The sequence below is a fragment of the Miniopterus natalensis genome, chromosome 4 (genome assembly GCF_054644295.1).
Source record: "Miniopterus natalensis isolate mMinNat1 chromosome 4, mMinNat1.hap1, whole genome shotgun sequence".
Lineage (NCBI taxonomy): Eukaryota > Metazoa > Chordata > Mammalia > Chiroptera > Miniopteridae > Miniopterus > Miniopterus natalensis.
The window spans coordinates 17,271,864-17,287,826 of record NC_142084.1 but is presented as its reverse complement, the minus strand read 5'-3'; the positions used below and the strand labels follow the sequence as shown (position 1 = coordinate 17,287,826).

General features: G+C 43.5%; 2 protein-coding genes and 1 non-coding gene across 5 annotated transcripts in view; 2 read left to right on the top strand and 1 right to left on the bottom strand.

Annotated features, from left to right (window-relative positions):
• Nucleotides 1-5,298, bottom strand: part of SIL1 (SIL1 nucleotide exchange factor) — a 252,983-nt gene extending 247,685 nt beyond the window's left edge. For both annotated transcript variants that reach the window (XM_087816342.1, XM_087816343.1), the window contains exon 1: nt 5,212-5,298. In XM_087816342.1, coding sequence (XP_087672468.1) covers nt 5,212-5,241 — 30 coding nt within the window. In that variant the 5' untranslated portion in view covers nt 5,242-5,298. The remainder of the gene's footprint in view (nt 1-5,211) is intronic.
• A 985-nt stretch (nt 5,299-6,283) lies between these two features.
• The window catches only part of MATR3 (matrin 3), a 48,975-nt gene continuing 39,295 nt past the window's right edge, over nt 6,284-15,963 (top strand). Inside the window, exons 1-4 of one of the 2 annotated variants that reach the window (XM_016203794.2) lie at nt 6,284-6,341; nt 7,531-7,559; nt 9,124-9,206; nt 9,942-10,026. The gene's annotated coding sequence lies outside the window, so the exon portion shown is untranslated. Of the gene's footprint in view, nt 6,342-7,108; nt 7,560-9,123; nt 9,207-9,941; nt 10,027-15,963 lie in introns of those variants that run through there. The other variant, XM_016203795.2, reaches the window with a different exon arrangement.
• On the top strand, nt 9,679-9,879 carry LOC148093204 (small nucleolar RNA SNORA74). The gene has a single exon (XR_015714437.1). It is a non-coding gene; the product is annotated as a small nucleolar RNA SNORA74 (small nucleolar RNA).

Below are 15,963 nucleotides of genomic sequence, written 5' to 3'. Positions count from 1 at the left end.
TTGAGTCTAGAAACGAAGTGAAGGGGTGATTGGAGGCATGTGAGGAGGAAGCTAAGTCTTGGAACTTGCTCAACATGAAAAAGGCCTGGGAATTGGTTTTGCTCTAGCTGATGTCACCGTGATGTTTCCCTATACGCCACAGAGGGAGTCCAGAATCCCAGGATGCCTTGCAACTATTCTTTGAACCACATTGCCTATCTTGTAAAGAGCTTTATTTGTTTATGTGGAGGACATTATATTAATAATTTAACTTCAATCATTAGAGGGAATGAAGGGACTAGCTCTCTCAGGTTCACATACCTTTTACACAGTAGGTACACTATAAACGTTGAACCAAATCATTATGAGGGAGTCAGTCATTATGAGGGAGGGGAAGTATGGGAATGCATAATCTACCCCTTTGCATCTGTTTGTGCTGCCCACACAAGTGCATTAAGTTTCTCTGTACACTGAGGAAGGAGATCTGAGAGGACCCAGGACCCAGAATAAAAAGTCCTCTCTAACCCTGGCCAGTGTGGCTCAGTTGGTTGAGTGTCATCCCTCAGACAGAAAGGTCGCTGGTTTGATTCCTAGTCAGGGCATATACCCAGGTTGCAGGTTTGATCCCCAGATGGGGGTGCAACCGATCAATGTTTCTCTCCTTCCTTCTCCCTCTCCCTTCCTCTCTCTCTAAAAAAAAATCAATAAAAACTTGTTTTTTAAAAGTCCTCTCTAGTCTTTAAAATTGGAAATGACCATGCAGTTCCACAATTTGAACCAGAATTGCAAATCTTTCAGGTCCCCAAGTATGCTTTTCATTGTTGTTGTTTTAACAGCTTTATTGAGATATGTTACATGCCATCCAATTCACCCACGTAAAGTATACTAGTCAATGGTTTTATTATATTCACAGATATGTGTAACCATCACCACAATTTTAGAACCTTTTCATCACTTTAAAAAGGAACCCTGAAACCTTTAGCTGTAACTCCATCCCCACAACCCAAGCAACACCGAATTTACTATCTGTTTCTATAGATTTTCCTAATATGGACTTTCATATGAATAGAATCAAACAATATGTGGTCTGGCTTCTTTAATTTAATGTAATGTTTTCAAGGTTCAATCATTCCTTTTTAAGGCCAAATAAGATTCCACCATATGGATATACCACATTTGTCTTTCCATTTGTTAGTTAATGAGTATTTGGATTGTTTAAACTTTTCAGTTATTATAAATAATGCTACTATGAACATTTCTGTATAAGTTTTTGTGTGGACATACGTTTTCATTTTCTTGGGTATACACTGAAGAGTAGAACTGCTGACTTATAAAGTAATTCTATGGTTAATCATTCGAGGAACTGCCAGACTGTTTTCCAAAATGGCTACACCATTTTACACCACCAGCTGCATATGAGGGTTCCAGTTTCTCTATATCCCTGCCAAGCCAACTATGCTTTTGAGAAATAAGAACAACTGCAGGGCCCCACTTGAACTTGGGTAGCTGTTACAGAGCAGCAACAAGAAGAGGACAGTGATGATGAAGCAATCTCTCTTCTACTCTAAGCCTTTAGGATCAGCCACAGGGAATTCTGCCTTCTCCAGTACCCTCCCTGACGCCCTGGGCTGGGTTAGCTGCCCCCTGACATGTGCCAAGGACATCTATACTTGTCTTTCTCCCCCACTAGATTGCAAGCTTTAGTGAGGAAGCTTACATTGCTCTGACTTTATCTGCAGTGCCTGAAGAGGGAGGGTCTGGCAAACGGTAGGTAGATGCTTAATAAATGTTGATTCATTGACTGAACAAATGATTAAATATTTCTCTACCAGTGGTTCCTGTTCAGGGAGGAGAGGAAAAGAACAGTCTTAAGGGCAAAAGGGATCAAGGAGGGAAGCAAGAAGAAGAGGACAGATGGAGGAGAAAGGGAAAAGCAGGCAAGCAGGTTGGGGACCTGGTGTCCTGTGGGACCAGCCTTTCAATTATGAGGTCAAACTCAGAACTAATGGGCCTATTCTAATCCTTTGCTTTCCACCTAGCTACTCTTTTTTCTGGAATTTTTCCTTTTCTTTTTCGTAATTATTCCTAACGATTTTGTCTTCAAGAATAAGAAACAAGCAAAATAGTAGAAAAATAGTTGATATTACAGGTAAGACCACATAAATCAACTCACCAAAATGAACTCAGAATTTAAAAGGATGATGGTTGGAGAAAAAACAAGATGGTGACATAGGTAACAGCTGCGCCCGCCGCCTCCCGCAACCACATCAAAATCACAACTAAAATACAGAACCACCAGCACTCAGAGCCTCCTGAGATCTGGCTGAACAGAAGCCCCACAACCAGGGACCTGAAGAAGCACCGAGACCAGGAGGAGGGACGGAGACACGGGCGGATCTGGGCTGAATCACAGAGACGCAGCCGCGGGCCCACACCCGGTGCCGAGGTTGAGACCCGGGAGGGAATCTCAGCGGCGGAGTTTTCCCAGAGGAGGGAGGGGTCCCAGACCCACAGCAGGCCCCCAGCCCAGGGCTCCAGGCCGGGAAGAGACGTCCCCACAACTCCAGGCTGTGAAACCAGCGGGGACTGTGGCTGAGGGTCACGGAGGCTGCGGGAGCCCCAGCAGCTCCTCTCAAAGGGCCCGCACACGGACTCACTTAGACGCGCTCCCTCTGAGCCCAGCGCCGGGCAGCAGCCTGAAAGGACCTGGGACACTCGGGGAGGAACTAACCTGCCTGAAATCCAGGTGAGAGGTGGAGGGGCAGCTTCCTCCCAGGCAGAAGGGCTGGCAGAGGCCATTGCTCCTTTGGCAAGTCCTCCCCGCACAGCCGGCAGGCAGGCGCCATATTTGAATCGCCAGCACCTGACTCGAACCTTTGGCCCCGCCCCGTGATTCCCGGAGGCCCCGCCCCTCCCCACTTGCAACTCATCCAGGCCATTTCCAGGGGCTTTTCTGTGCAAGTGGCCTCTCGAGCCTCATGCTTAGGACTTTCCTAAATTCTCTCAAACAATAAGCAGCGGGCCCCATACAGCTTGACAAGAGGCCCCAGGCCTGGCACTAGCGGCAGCCTCCATTGGCTCATAGCTTGGCCTCTCCTGGACACCTCCAAGCCCAGCACAAGGAGCAGCCAACTACGGTTTGCTGTGTAGCTCATGCTGGGTGGCCCTGGGCAAGGCACTGGCACAGGCTGACTTTCCACCTCTTGGGAGGCCCCAGAGACAGTGCACCTGGTGCTCAGACTGGACCACACTGGATTACAACCCTACCACAGCCACAAGTGACACAGTCAAGGGGCGCACTTGGTGAACCAAAGCTCCACTGAAGTAAATCCTGCTCCATAGGGGTGTCTCCAGCACAGCAGCTCTCTGGTTGTAGTTGCAACTGGTCCTCACAGCTGACTGGCCTGGGGGTCAGTTCCTCCTAGGGACACCAACAGCAATCAAGGCTCAACTACAACAGGACAGTGCACACAGCCCACACAGGGGAACACCTAGAAGGCCCAGCTCAGGTGACTGGGGAAGCTGAGCCACTGGACCCTACAGGACACCTACTATACAAAGCCACTCTACAAATTCCAGGAGACATAGCAGCTCTACCTAATACATAGAAACAAACACCTGGAAACAGCCAAAATGTGGAGGCAAAGAAACATGTCACTAAGGAAAGAGCAGAAGAAGTCTCTAGAAGAGGAACTAAATGAAATAGATCCAAGCAAGCTAACAGATTCAGAGTTCAGAATTTTGTTTATAAGGATGTCTAAGCAGATGTTTAGGGAAATAACTGAGAAAATCGATAACATAATAAAGTACCAATTTGAAATGAAGCCTATAGGAACTGAAATAAAGAATAATTTACAGGGAATCAACAGTAGAGTAGAGGACACTGAGAATCAAATCAGCAATTTGGAACATGAGGAAACAAAAAACACCCAACCAGAAGAGCAAAAAGAAAAAAGAATCCAGAAATACGAAGATAGTATAAGGAGCCTCTGGGACAACTCCAAGAGGCCCAACATTCGTATTATTGGGGTGCCAGAAGAGGCAGAAAGAGATCAAGGAATTGAAAACCTATTTGAAAAAATAATTACAGAACTACAACCAAGATTGCTCTACCCAGCAAAGCTATCATTTAGAATTGAAGGTCAAATAAAGAGCTTCACAGATAAGAAAAAGCTGAAGGAGTTCATCACCACCAGACCAGCACTACAGGAAATGCTGAAGGGTCTTCTTTAAGAAGAAGCTAATGAACAAAAGAATCTGATGAACTAAATAGATCTAGAGACATTGACACATGCAACAAACAATCATATTTCAGAAGAAAGAGGGAAGGGGGGTGGAGAGTGGGAAGAGATTAACCAGAGAAGTTATATGCATATATGCATAACCTATGGACACAGTCAATAACAGGGTGAAGGCCTAGGGAGGGGGTGGGAGCGAAGTGGAGGGGGTCATTTGCAGGGGAAAATGGTATACCTGTAATACTCTCAACAATAAAGATAAATTTAAAAAGAAAAATAAAATAAAAGGATGGAGGTTAAGAATGTTAACTAAGAAAGATTTTTTAAATTAGGAAATGAAAAAAATCATAATCTAGATTTTCCACTAAGGATACTGAATGGCCAATATCTAAAAAAGGTATCCATCTTTCCAATATACTGTGAGAACATGGCCCACAGCTCAGCCTTCCTCATAATGGCTGGCCTTCCCTCTACACAATCCTGCCTTCTACCTGAACTAATCCATGAATCCGATTGTCATCAGGTCATTGGTCCCTCTCTCTCCAAAGGCCTTAGTATCTCCCTAGCTCAATTAGTTTCTGTCTCTTCAAAGCACACATGCATACATACACACAAACCTCATCTTTCCTTTTCATGAATCCTCAGGGTAGCTCTGCCTTCTCCATTTTGTGTGTTTAGAAGGAAAGAAAGCAAAATATATGAGATGCCAATGCAATTTCTCCTTTAGCAGAGCTCCGCAGGACAATTACCCACCCAATCTGCCGGTTTTATAGCTCTCATAACCCTCCTTTATGAACACACTGTGACAGCCGGATGCAGGCATTGATTATGGCAGCAGTCTTCAGCCACATTCCTATTTAACTGCAAAGCAGAGCTCTTGCCTACCAGGCCAGCAAAGCTCATGTGACTTTTTTAATTACTGTATTTATGGAAGCCTTTTTCCAATCACAGCCTGTGTGCAACTCCATCAAAACTGGAGAGGAACTGTACTTACCACTTCTCCAGAAGCCCTCTGGCCTTGCATCTCTCCCTAGAAACAATTTAGGGCTCTGGGCTTTCTCAGCAGAGGTCTGTATGCACAGGAAGCACTCTTTTTTTTCTTTTTTCTTTTTTTATGAAAAAGCTGAGAAAAGATAATAAAACATGTTGGCAGCTGCCAAGGGCAGTGGCTGATTCCCAGGGGCTCTCCTGGCAAAGGAGCCAGGTGCAGTAGATGAGCAGGGACGGTAGAATGTGGGGGCGTGAAAGGGAAGGGGCTCTAGAATTTGGGGAATGGATTTAGAAATTATTGCTGCTGAGCCCTTGCCCCTGTGGGTCCCAGCTTCACCAGCCGTTCAGCAGGACAGCATCATACTGACTTCAGCTAGATGGGGAAGGAAGTTTTAGTGTTTAGAAGACATGTTGGTAATCTGGTGAGCAATCTGGCCGCTCTGGCTGATTGTGCCACAGTGTAAATCTGGCAGAGAAAGCCAGTGTTCTTTAGCTGCTGCAGCTCAGCTAAGGATCCCACTACAGGCACCAGGGATGCAGTCCCGCTGCGTTAGGCTGTAGGAGTGACAGGCATAATCTACTCGAAAACCTCCTGGAGAGATTCTGAAAACGAAGGTGACCTTTGTGGGTGGGCGATGAGCAGAGCGATGGCGCTGCTGGAGAAAGCCAGAAAGAGGGTCTGCGTGGGAGATGGAAAAAGCGTGGGTTGAGCCTGCAGAAACCGAAAGGGGCCACGTGTGTAAGAACCAGCCTCCCGGGGGCGCTCAGTGTGGGTAGGCAGGAAGCACGGCCGCAGCGGGACACGCAAGGTTTTCTCACTGGCAACTCCAAACCAGCGCCCCGTCCATCCGTAAGTAACAAAGGGGATACGAGGCAATTAAATGTAGTCCTTGTTAGGATTCCTACCCTTTCTCTTCTGGAGTCTTAACTCCAATAAGAAGTACGCTCACCTATGCCACCGCTTCGGCATTTTTTCAGCTGGGTCTTTCCTGGGCGGGGCTTCTGGGCCCCGCCCACTTGGGGCCCCGCCCAGGAGCGTCCCCGGGGCGGGGCTCTCCCCCGCTCGCCGCTGCCCTTTCCCCTGTGGCTTCGGCCGGGGCTGCAGCGTTGCGGCTCAGCTCCGGACACGTGCGGGTGAGTAAGGGCCAAGTGGGGTGAGGCCTTGGAGGTTTACCTGCCCGGGACGAGAGGCAGCGGTGGGGAGGCTTTTTCAAGGCACGGGCCGAAACTGGGGTTCGTTTCCTCGTGACCCTGAATTTGGAGGGCATCTTGAAGAGACGCTGGGAAATCGTAGCGCTAGAGTCGCCCCCTGTTTTCTACCATCCCTCTCTTCCCTGGAGAGTCACGTAGAGCCGGTCGTGGAGAGTTTCGATCCCCAGGCTCGAAGGCCAGGGACTTGGGAAGGGTTTTGAGGAACACGTGCCCGGTGGAGTTCCATCAGTTCCAACCCAAGCCCCTGAAAGGGATTCGTTTTTAGACCTGGACAAAGAGCCCACTGTATTTATTTTTCCTCCAAATTATTTGGAGGCATTTAGGAGTGAAATTAGAGATGGCTGGGGAAATGTATGGTCTTAGGTACCCCAATCTTAAATAAAAAAGGTTAATTATGAGGGCGAGTAGGTAGGAATGTTTATTAACATTCTTGCAAACATTTTGGTTGTTTTCAACCAGCAGTCGAGGATCTTTGGCAGGAATGGCAACCTGTCTCAAGTTCCTTTCACATCCATTACAGCAACCAATTATTATTCTGAAGTACTGCTTTTATAGTTCTTAAAGAGACACTATAATCGAGGGCTTCCTCAACCTAGTTTTAACTAGCCTTTCCACTTTTCGCTGCCCTTTGCTCTCCCAGGGTAACTTTTCTATTCACTTGTATCCATCATCTCCTTGCCTGGAATGTAGCTCCTGATAACAGCAAGTGTTTACTGAGTGCCCATTCTATACCAGCTATTATCCTATGGGCACAATTTATATTCCGTTTAAGCCTCCTAATGACCTTGTGTGCATAGTACTAATAATTACATTCTGATTTTACAGATGAGAAGATTGAGGTAGAGACTTTAAGTTACTTGTTAGCTGTTTCTCGGCTGTTAAGCTTCCTGGTACTTATTGACCAGACCATTAATTTTATCCTGTTGAACTGCTGTGAGATATAAGCAACAATAACATGTGAAAATAACCAAGGGAAGATTATTTTATTGCCTATTATTGTTTCTGTAGCTCAGGCCTCACTCTTACGGGGTTTTGAGGGCAGGGGTCTTGAACTCCACACAAGTGTTCACTAACTGTTGGCTGACTCTAACCTGGAGTTCTTTGATTGCAGTTGTGGACTTTGGACAGATGCAGCGTCAGGTGAGTGCAACTCATTCACCTACCTCTGGCCCCAGCTGTAGGCAGCTGCCTAGGTTGCCTTGTACCTAGGCAAGTGTTACACTGCTGGGAGAACAGCAGCCCTTAGCTGGTTGGCATTCTGGGCCTGGTTCATGCCAACTCTGTTGTTAACTATACCAGGATGCCAGCATAGGTGCTTAGAGCATGACTTTGCAGGGAGACACCTAAAAATCCAGACCTTTCTGAGTGGTTCTTGTCCAACAGGTTTGGCTGGTATGAAGTTACTTGAATCCCACATTGGAAAAGAAAAAGGTAATCAAGCCATGAAGGGGGAATGTATAAGTAAAGAAAGTCAGGCTTTTATTTTTTGAGTGCCTACCAAGTGCTCAAAGGGGGCCTTAAAAAGGGAGGAAGTCCATGGGATTTTTACTAATTTCACTGAAAAAGTTCATGGCTCCCACTCCCCACCATACAAAGCTAGTCAGTATGATCCCTTTGTAGAGGGATTTCATAGCTGTACTTATCTATGAGAATGCCTTACAGGGAAATGTTGATGTGAATTTGCTTTAAAATTATGGGCATTCTTCTCTAGTTCATTAATAAAATATCAAAATAGCAATTGATTGAGGGGCTCTAGACACTAGGCCTAGCTACAACTATACTAATTTCTGCTTTAGGCTGACTGTATATTGTGTTGGTTTCTTACTGCTTTTCAGGAGTGAACGGAGTTGTTGCCTCTTTAGAACAGTAAATCTTGAATCCCCTTGGTAGTGATTTTGTTTTGGAATGCTAATTTTCTGAGAAGAGATGATTCTCAGTTCTAAGCGAACACGTCACTCAGAATAATGCTGGAGGTTGTCTGGTAGAGCTGACTTAGTTGCTGCTTCTGTGAAAAGTGACTTCCTAGTTTCCATAGGAGGAACTGGTGAGGATGTTGGGAGGTGGGGCAGTTATTTATCAAAGCTAGTTTTGTTCTATCAGTTGGCTTCCCTTAAAAGAATTCTCTTAGCTAAAAGTTGAGTGCTATGTTTGAATACCTCAGATGTTCATTGTAAATATAGCTTTTTACATGAGGGGGTCTTAAGACTAGTTATATTTAGAGGGCTTTCGGGATGGTGTGTGTGTGTGTGTGTGTGTGTGTGTGTGTGTGTGTGTGTGTGTTTTAATCCTCACCTGAGAGTACTTTTCCATTGCTTTTCAGAGAGAGTGGAAAGGAGAAAGAGGGAGAGAGGGAGAAACATCAGTGTGAGAGACCCATCGATTGGTTGCCTCCCCCAGAAACCCTGACCAGGGCCGGGGATTGTGTCTGTAAGTGAGGTACATGCCTTTGGCCAAAATGGAACCAGGGACCCTTCAGTCGGCAGGCTGATTCTCTAATCACTGAGCCAAACTGGCCAGGGTGGGATGATTAGTTTTAATAGTAGTCATAGGCAAGGAAAAGGAAAATAATGGGAAATAAAATAATTTCTGAGAATATGAAAAATATTGTAAATTAGAAATGGCTGGCTGCGTTCTGTTTACATGCAGCCTTAGTGGCTGCTGTTTTAGTCCAGGGTGTTGAACAGTGAATTTGTTTTCTTTTTAGGATGACTTGAAAGTAGGACATTTATGTCCCTCCTGAAGAGATGAAATTATGGCAGATGAACAGTTTATATATGGAGTTTTCAGGTAAATGTCCCTATTCATTCCAATATTGCCTATGTATCAGGCCTATTTGTTAGTTGGTGTTCATCAGGAAATATTGGAAGGCAAAATCACCTATATTTGTCTTCAACAAATTCAGCCTGAGTAGGATTTTTGTGGTTATGGTTTGAGGGCATGTAGGATCTTTGAGATTATCTGTATCATTCCATCTGAGGAATGTATAGGGAAGTTGTAAATTCCATAAGGGAAAGGGTACCGTATCTTCCCTTGTTCACTGCTAGATCCCAAGCACAGTGCCTGCACATGGGAGGATCTTCCTGAATGATGGGTAAAATGACTGAAGGCATGGGAAAGAGATTCTTGTTTCCTATTAAGGGATTTGGCAGCAGGGTCTACCACCAGTGCTTCCAGGCCTCTGTTTGTCAACATTTATCCATGTCTTCTGCCTAGGGTACCTGAGTATCTGAAACAAATAAGAAAGCTGTTTTAGAAATTATCCAGCGGTTGTCAGCTATCCAGGCTAGTGTGATGCCTTGGATGGTGTTACACTGTTGGAAGAGCAAGCACTGCCTTTAATGAGGTCTGGCTCCAAGCACTGTTTTGGTGTTGTGTCCAAGTACCTTTGGGCAGTGTTTTGCACCTCTGAGAGTGGAATAACTCCTCCTGTGGAGTTGGTCCTAGTCTGGGTGCAAACAGTTTTTTTCTGTTGGAAAAGGACCCATTAGGGATAGCCTGTCATTCCTTTCCTCTGAATCCTAGGTGCCTTCATCAGAGTGAGAAACCTGCCTCCACTGAGACCTCAGATGGCTGACACTCAGCCCTGTGTGACACCAAGATAAGTAATGTATGCAATCCTTTTGTCATGTAGATCCTAATTAACTTGCTTCAGCTCCGATGGGTGGTATGAAAAAATAGAAATATATATCGGTCTCTGCCCCTGGTTCCTGTCACAGAGCTCCTAAAACACTTATAATTTCCTAAGTGATAAGAGCACTAAGAGCATCTTGTATTTAATATTCTTAAAAGTCCCAATAGTGTGGGATTCAGAGAACTTTCAGGTTGGTGAGCACATGGAGGTGCTGGGAGAGTAATGCACCCAGAGGGAGCGTGGAAGCTTGGTACCCCTTCCCACATACCTTGTCCTATGCCTCTCTTTCATCCGGATTTTCATCTGTATCTTTTATCTTGTTCTTTTACAATAAATTGGTAAACAGTAAACTGTTTTCCTGAGCTCTGAGCTACTCCAGCAAATTAGTTGAACCTGAGGAGGAGGTTGTGGGAACCTTTGATTTTTAGCCTATCAGTCAGAAGCATGGTAGCAATTGGATTTCTGATTTGAAGGTGGGTGAGGGACAGTCTTGGGGAATATTTCCTTAATTTGTGGTATCTGATGCTGTCTCCAAGTGTAAATAGTGTTGGAATTGAGTTAAATTGTAGGAAACCCAGCTGGTGACACAGATTTGCTTGGTCTGGGAAAAAACCCACATATTTGGTGTCAGAAATTGATAGTGTGGTAGTAGTGTGAGAGCAAAGGAAAAACATAGAAGTGAGGTTTTCTTTCAGGTAGAAAACTAAACCTAAACTCTCATTTCCTATAGCTCTGCTATGCAGTATATAAGGCTATTTAAATTGACAAAGATTAAATAAAATCAGTTTCTCCATCTCAGTATCTAGTGACTGTCATATTGGACACAGCTCAGAATAATTCCACCAATGCAGAAAAGTTTTATTATATACTGTTCTATAGGAGGGGTTGGCAGACTTCTTGTAAAGTGCAAGATAATATTTTAGGCTGTGCACCACATAATCTGTTGTAACTACTCAACTCTGCAATTGTGGTGTAAAAGCAGCCATAGACAACATGGTAACAAGTGAGCATCACTGTGTTCCAATAAAACTTTATTTATGGGCACTGAAATTAGTGTCACAACAAAAAATTCATCCCAATCATTTTAAGCTTGAGGGACTTTCAAAAACAGATGGTGTGCACTGATGGTGTGGCTCCGTTGGTTGAGCATCGTCCCATGCACCGAAAGGTCACGTTCCCAGGTTGTCCATTTGATCCCTGGCTGGGATGCATATGGGAAGCAACCGGTCAGTGTTTCTCCACCCCCCCCTTAAAAATCAATAAAAACAAAAACAGATGGCAGGCCAGAATTGGCCTACAGGCTATAGTTTATCAACCCCTGTTCTAGAGAATGAAATTCAGGCCTTGAGGCCTTGAAACTTGACACCTCATTAGTGACAGATTCAGGGCTAGTACCAACATGTGAAAAATTCCATGTTTTCAATAACTTCGCCTTATAGCAAGCCTTTACCATACAGCCTTCAACTCTTCATCTTTTAGATGAGTAAGGTGACTTTAGTGGTCGAATAGTCCTTATTTCTTGCGCTTAGGGTTTATATATACTTTTTGCATGGGTTACTTTTATCATAGTGGTTCTCCTCTTTTAATGTACACTTAAGGAAGAAATCCTACGAAAGAACAGTCTTTAATTCCAGAAGAACCTGATCACAGCCTCAGTCCTAGATAGTGAAATAGAAATGACTGCGCCTGGCTGGAGTGGCTCAGTTGGAGCATCGTCCGGTGCACTAAAAGGTTGCCAGTTCAATTCCCGGTCCCAGCTAGTGTATGGAAGGCAACCAATTGATGTTTCTCTCACATCTCTCTCCCCCTCCCTTTCTTCTCCCTAAGCATGTCCTCAGGTGAGGATTTTAAAAAAGAAGAGCCCGGCTGGCATGGCTCAGCGGTTGAGCATTGACCCAGGATTCAGGAGATGGTGGTTCGATTCCCAGTCAGGGCACATGCCCAGGTTGCGGGCTCGATCCCCAGTAGGGGGCGTGCAGGGGGCAGCTGATCAATGACTCTCATCATTGATGTTTCTCTCTCTCTCCCTCTCCCTTCCTCTCTCTGAAATCAATAAAGATATATTTTAAAATAAATAATTAAAAAGAAATGGCTTCTAAGGAAAGGGGAAATACTTATATATCACTGAATAGCCAGGGTTTAAAATACAGGATCTCAGTTCTTCTGAGCATACAGATTGCCATCCTGACCATGGTAATGCTACTCGGGGCAAAGAGAGACCCCTATGTTGCTACTTGAAAAGGGATAATTTATTTTGTATTTGTGCCTGTATTTAATACCCTAAGAGGTTTCAGTGGCTTAATTATGCACTTTAAGGTAATTTAATGGGATTTCCTACTTGATAAGTTAAGTTAGTCACCCACTACTTCCTGTTGACTTGATTTTTTTAAAAATTGCTGGCTAGTCTAAGAAGATGAAGTAAAACATTTCATAGTAGCTTCTTATTCATTCCTTCTCTTTCCCTATCATCTTTTTCCTATGCTGCCATGGAAACTGAAATTGGACTGGCAGGTTTACTGGTCCGTAAATATCCAAGTTGCCACCTTTTGCCATAGGTAGCAGTAAAGACAAGTTGCCCCTCTTTGTTGCTCTGCTCAAGTTTTAAGCCTGTATCATATTAAGAGGAAAAACTAAAGCAGGATGCGTAGGAGCCCCAGGTATTGAATGCTATCCTGTGGCCTGTCAATTTATTTCCCTTTCAGTGTTGAAAGAACTACTGTCAATGGACTTTTGCATTGAAATTTTGGATTACACCTCAAATTTTAATCAGGAAAACAAAATCCCAGAGGAATAAATTCTGCAGGCTCCAAAGGGACACTAAAAGGAGGCTCAGTGCCTAGGAATTTACCCAAAGGAAAACAACCTGATAAGAGCAACTAATTAAGAACTCTAAAAAATGACAATTACTCCTGTTAATCTTGCCACTTAATTAGGGCTTTATAAATAGCTCCAGTTAATGGGCCTGTCGATATTCTCTTGGGAAACAATTTTACTGAATTAACAAATCACCTGTAATACTTAGAATGTGTGCTTAAAAACATCTTTCTCTTTATTGCTAGTTTGATGAGCCAACTTGGTGGGTCATGTACAGTATTTGTCCTTTGATTATCGTAAGGCCGTGTTTAAAGGGACCCACCCCTGTTTGGTGCTCCCAGTTCTCCAGTAAAGGCCCTTTGAAGTATGAGAATGTTCTGTAGTGCTAGTTAAGGGAGACTTTACTACCTGGGAAGGGAGTGATAAAATGGACCTTGAAATTTATTTTATTTTAGAATAGTTGTAGATTTACAGAAAAGTTGTGAAGATAGTATGAAGAATTCCCATATATCCCATATCCAGTTTCCCCAAATATTAACATTTTACATTAGTGTAGTACATTTGTCACAATTAATGGGCCAATATATACGTTATTATTAATTAAATCCATACTTTATTCTGATTTCTTTAGTTTTTATCTAATGTCCTGTCTCTGTTCCAGGATCCCATTGAAGATATTACATTTAATCATCATGTCTCTGTAGGCACCTCTTTGCTGTGACAGCTTCTTACACTTTCCTTGTTTTTGATGACCCTGAGTTTTGAGTTTTTCTCACGATTGAGTTTTTTCTCATGATTAGGTTGGTCTTAAGGGATTTTGAGAGGAAGACCACAGAGGTAAAGTACCATTCTCATCATGTAATCAAGAATACATACTATCAGCATGATTTATTACTGTTATTTAATTTTTTAAAAATATGTGTTTATTGGTTTTAGAAGAGAAAGGGAGGAGAGGGAGAAAGAAACATCAGTCGGCTGCCTTCTGGAAGCCCCCTGCCTGGGATTGAGCTCACAACCTGGGCATGTGCCCTGACTGGGATTCAAACTGGTGACCTCTTGGTGCATGGGAGGGTGCTCAACCAACCAAGCCACTCTGGCCAGGGCATGATTTATTACTCTTGATCTTAGCCTGGCTTAGGTCTTATTTGCCAGGTTTATCCACTGTAAAATTTCTCCCCTCCCTCTAATACTGTACTCTTTGCAGTAAAAGTCACTGTGTGCAGCCTACACTTAAAGAGAAGGGAGTTTTGCTGTCTTTAAAGGCGGAATGTGTATATAAGTTACTTGGAATTTTTCAGAAAGAAACTGATCTTTTCTCTGTTCAACTTGTTTATGTCACTATGGATTCGTGGATATTTACTGTATACTTGGGAAAGTAATCCAATAATACTTAATTTTGTTCAAACTTACAGTTTTGATCATTGGGAGCTCTTTCAGTTGGCTCCTGTGTCCCTTCAATATGCCCCCATCATTGTGGGGTGGTAGTTGTTTTTAAGGACTTCTCACTTTATGGCACTTTAAAATGCTCCGGGCTTATCTTGTATCTTTCCTGTCCTAATCCCATTTCCTGTCCTAGTCAACCATTTATTGAAGGGGCCCTGGTTCTTTTGTTATTTAATACTATTAAGGAACTAAGATCTGGGTGCTAGATGTGCTCTTGATACTAAGGTGTTGTTTCTAGGCCCTGTCAGATGATAGAACAATGAAATATATATGTATGTTAACCAGGATCCATAGTTCATTGCTCCCTATATTCTATAAACATTCCATTTTTAATATTTAACATGTTTATCCCATTGTACTTGTTTATTCTCTTTCACCTAGAAGAGTGATTGAGCCTGTTGTCTTTTATAGTGGATGCTGTAGTCCCCAGGTGACTGATTATTTTTTATCCTATGAGCTCACAATAGAGGATGGGAATTTGTTATCAGCTGCTGGCCAAAGGGAGGGGCCAAGCCCGGCTTTAGTGTCCTAATGAGTTGAAGGAGAATGGAGATGCCCTCAAGGCACAGTGACTCTTAATTTAGAATCATGGCTTCACCACAGTGGCAGATAGAACTTTTTCTCCTTCCCCTCAGTTATAATTCTCTAGGGAACTCAAGGGGCTAAGTAATGTAATCTGCCGACCATCCCAACCAGTGATGGGTTGGACATGAGGCAATGAATAGGAGAGTGAAAGGACAGAATAGAAAAGTTCTGTCCCAGCCTATACTACTAGTACCATGGCACTCTACCTTTTTCTACACTGGGCTTCTGTTTCTTGCCCTTGTAACACCATATCATAATCTTTTTCTCCAGGGAACTCTTTATATTAAATCTCTCAGGTCCCTAAACCCCCTCTTCTTTGTATAGTAGCTACGTGGGTGAGCTAGAGGAAGAGACAACAACCTATGCTAATTACTCATCTTGTCAGAAGAATGGTCATTTAACTCATGCCCTCTTTTGTGGCTTTTATCAACTGAACCCTATGCTAGATATTGAGGATAAGTGATGAATAAGACAGCCCCAGCTTACCTTAACGTGGCCTGTTTCTCACCTCATCTACCACCCTCAGATTCCCTTCTGGCCACATTGGTTTCTTTTAGACTTTGATAAGCCTTTTGTGACTAGGTCTCTGCACATGCAGTTTCTCTTTCTGGTTCTATTTTCCTTCTCCACTTTGAAATCTTAGCTCAGATTGCACTTCTGCAGAGAAGCCACCTTCCTTGATTGTCTGAGCACCCATTATGTATGTCATTGTACCATGTTTTACCACAGAGCTAGAGTCAGATGCCATGTATAAGAGTCCTTTGAAAAGGCATTCACCATCTTCTAGAGGTTTATCTCACTCCCATATAAGCGAGCAGCCTCAATTCTACTGACAGCTAACTAAAGAGCCTCAGCTGGTAAATATTAATATCTATGTGTCATAATGTACCCTAGAGTAATGTCATAGTAATATGCTGCTTTTCAATAATACCCAAGTAAGAGTAATGAGAGTGCTAGTTTTGTTCTTTTAAAAAAATTTTGAAACAGAAAAATCATGGAAACAAAGGTATCAGATTTCCAAATCATTTGCTAGTGGGCCTTAAAGATAGAACATAGTGCACAATTCTTTGA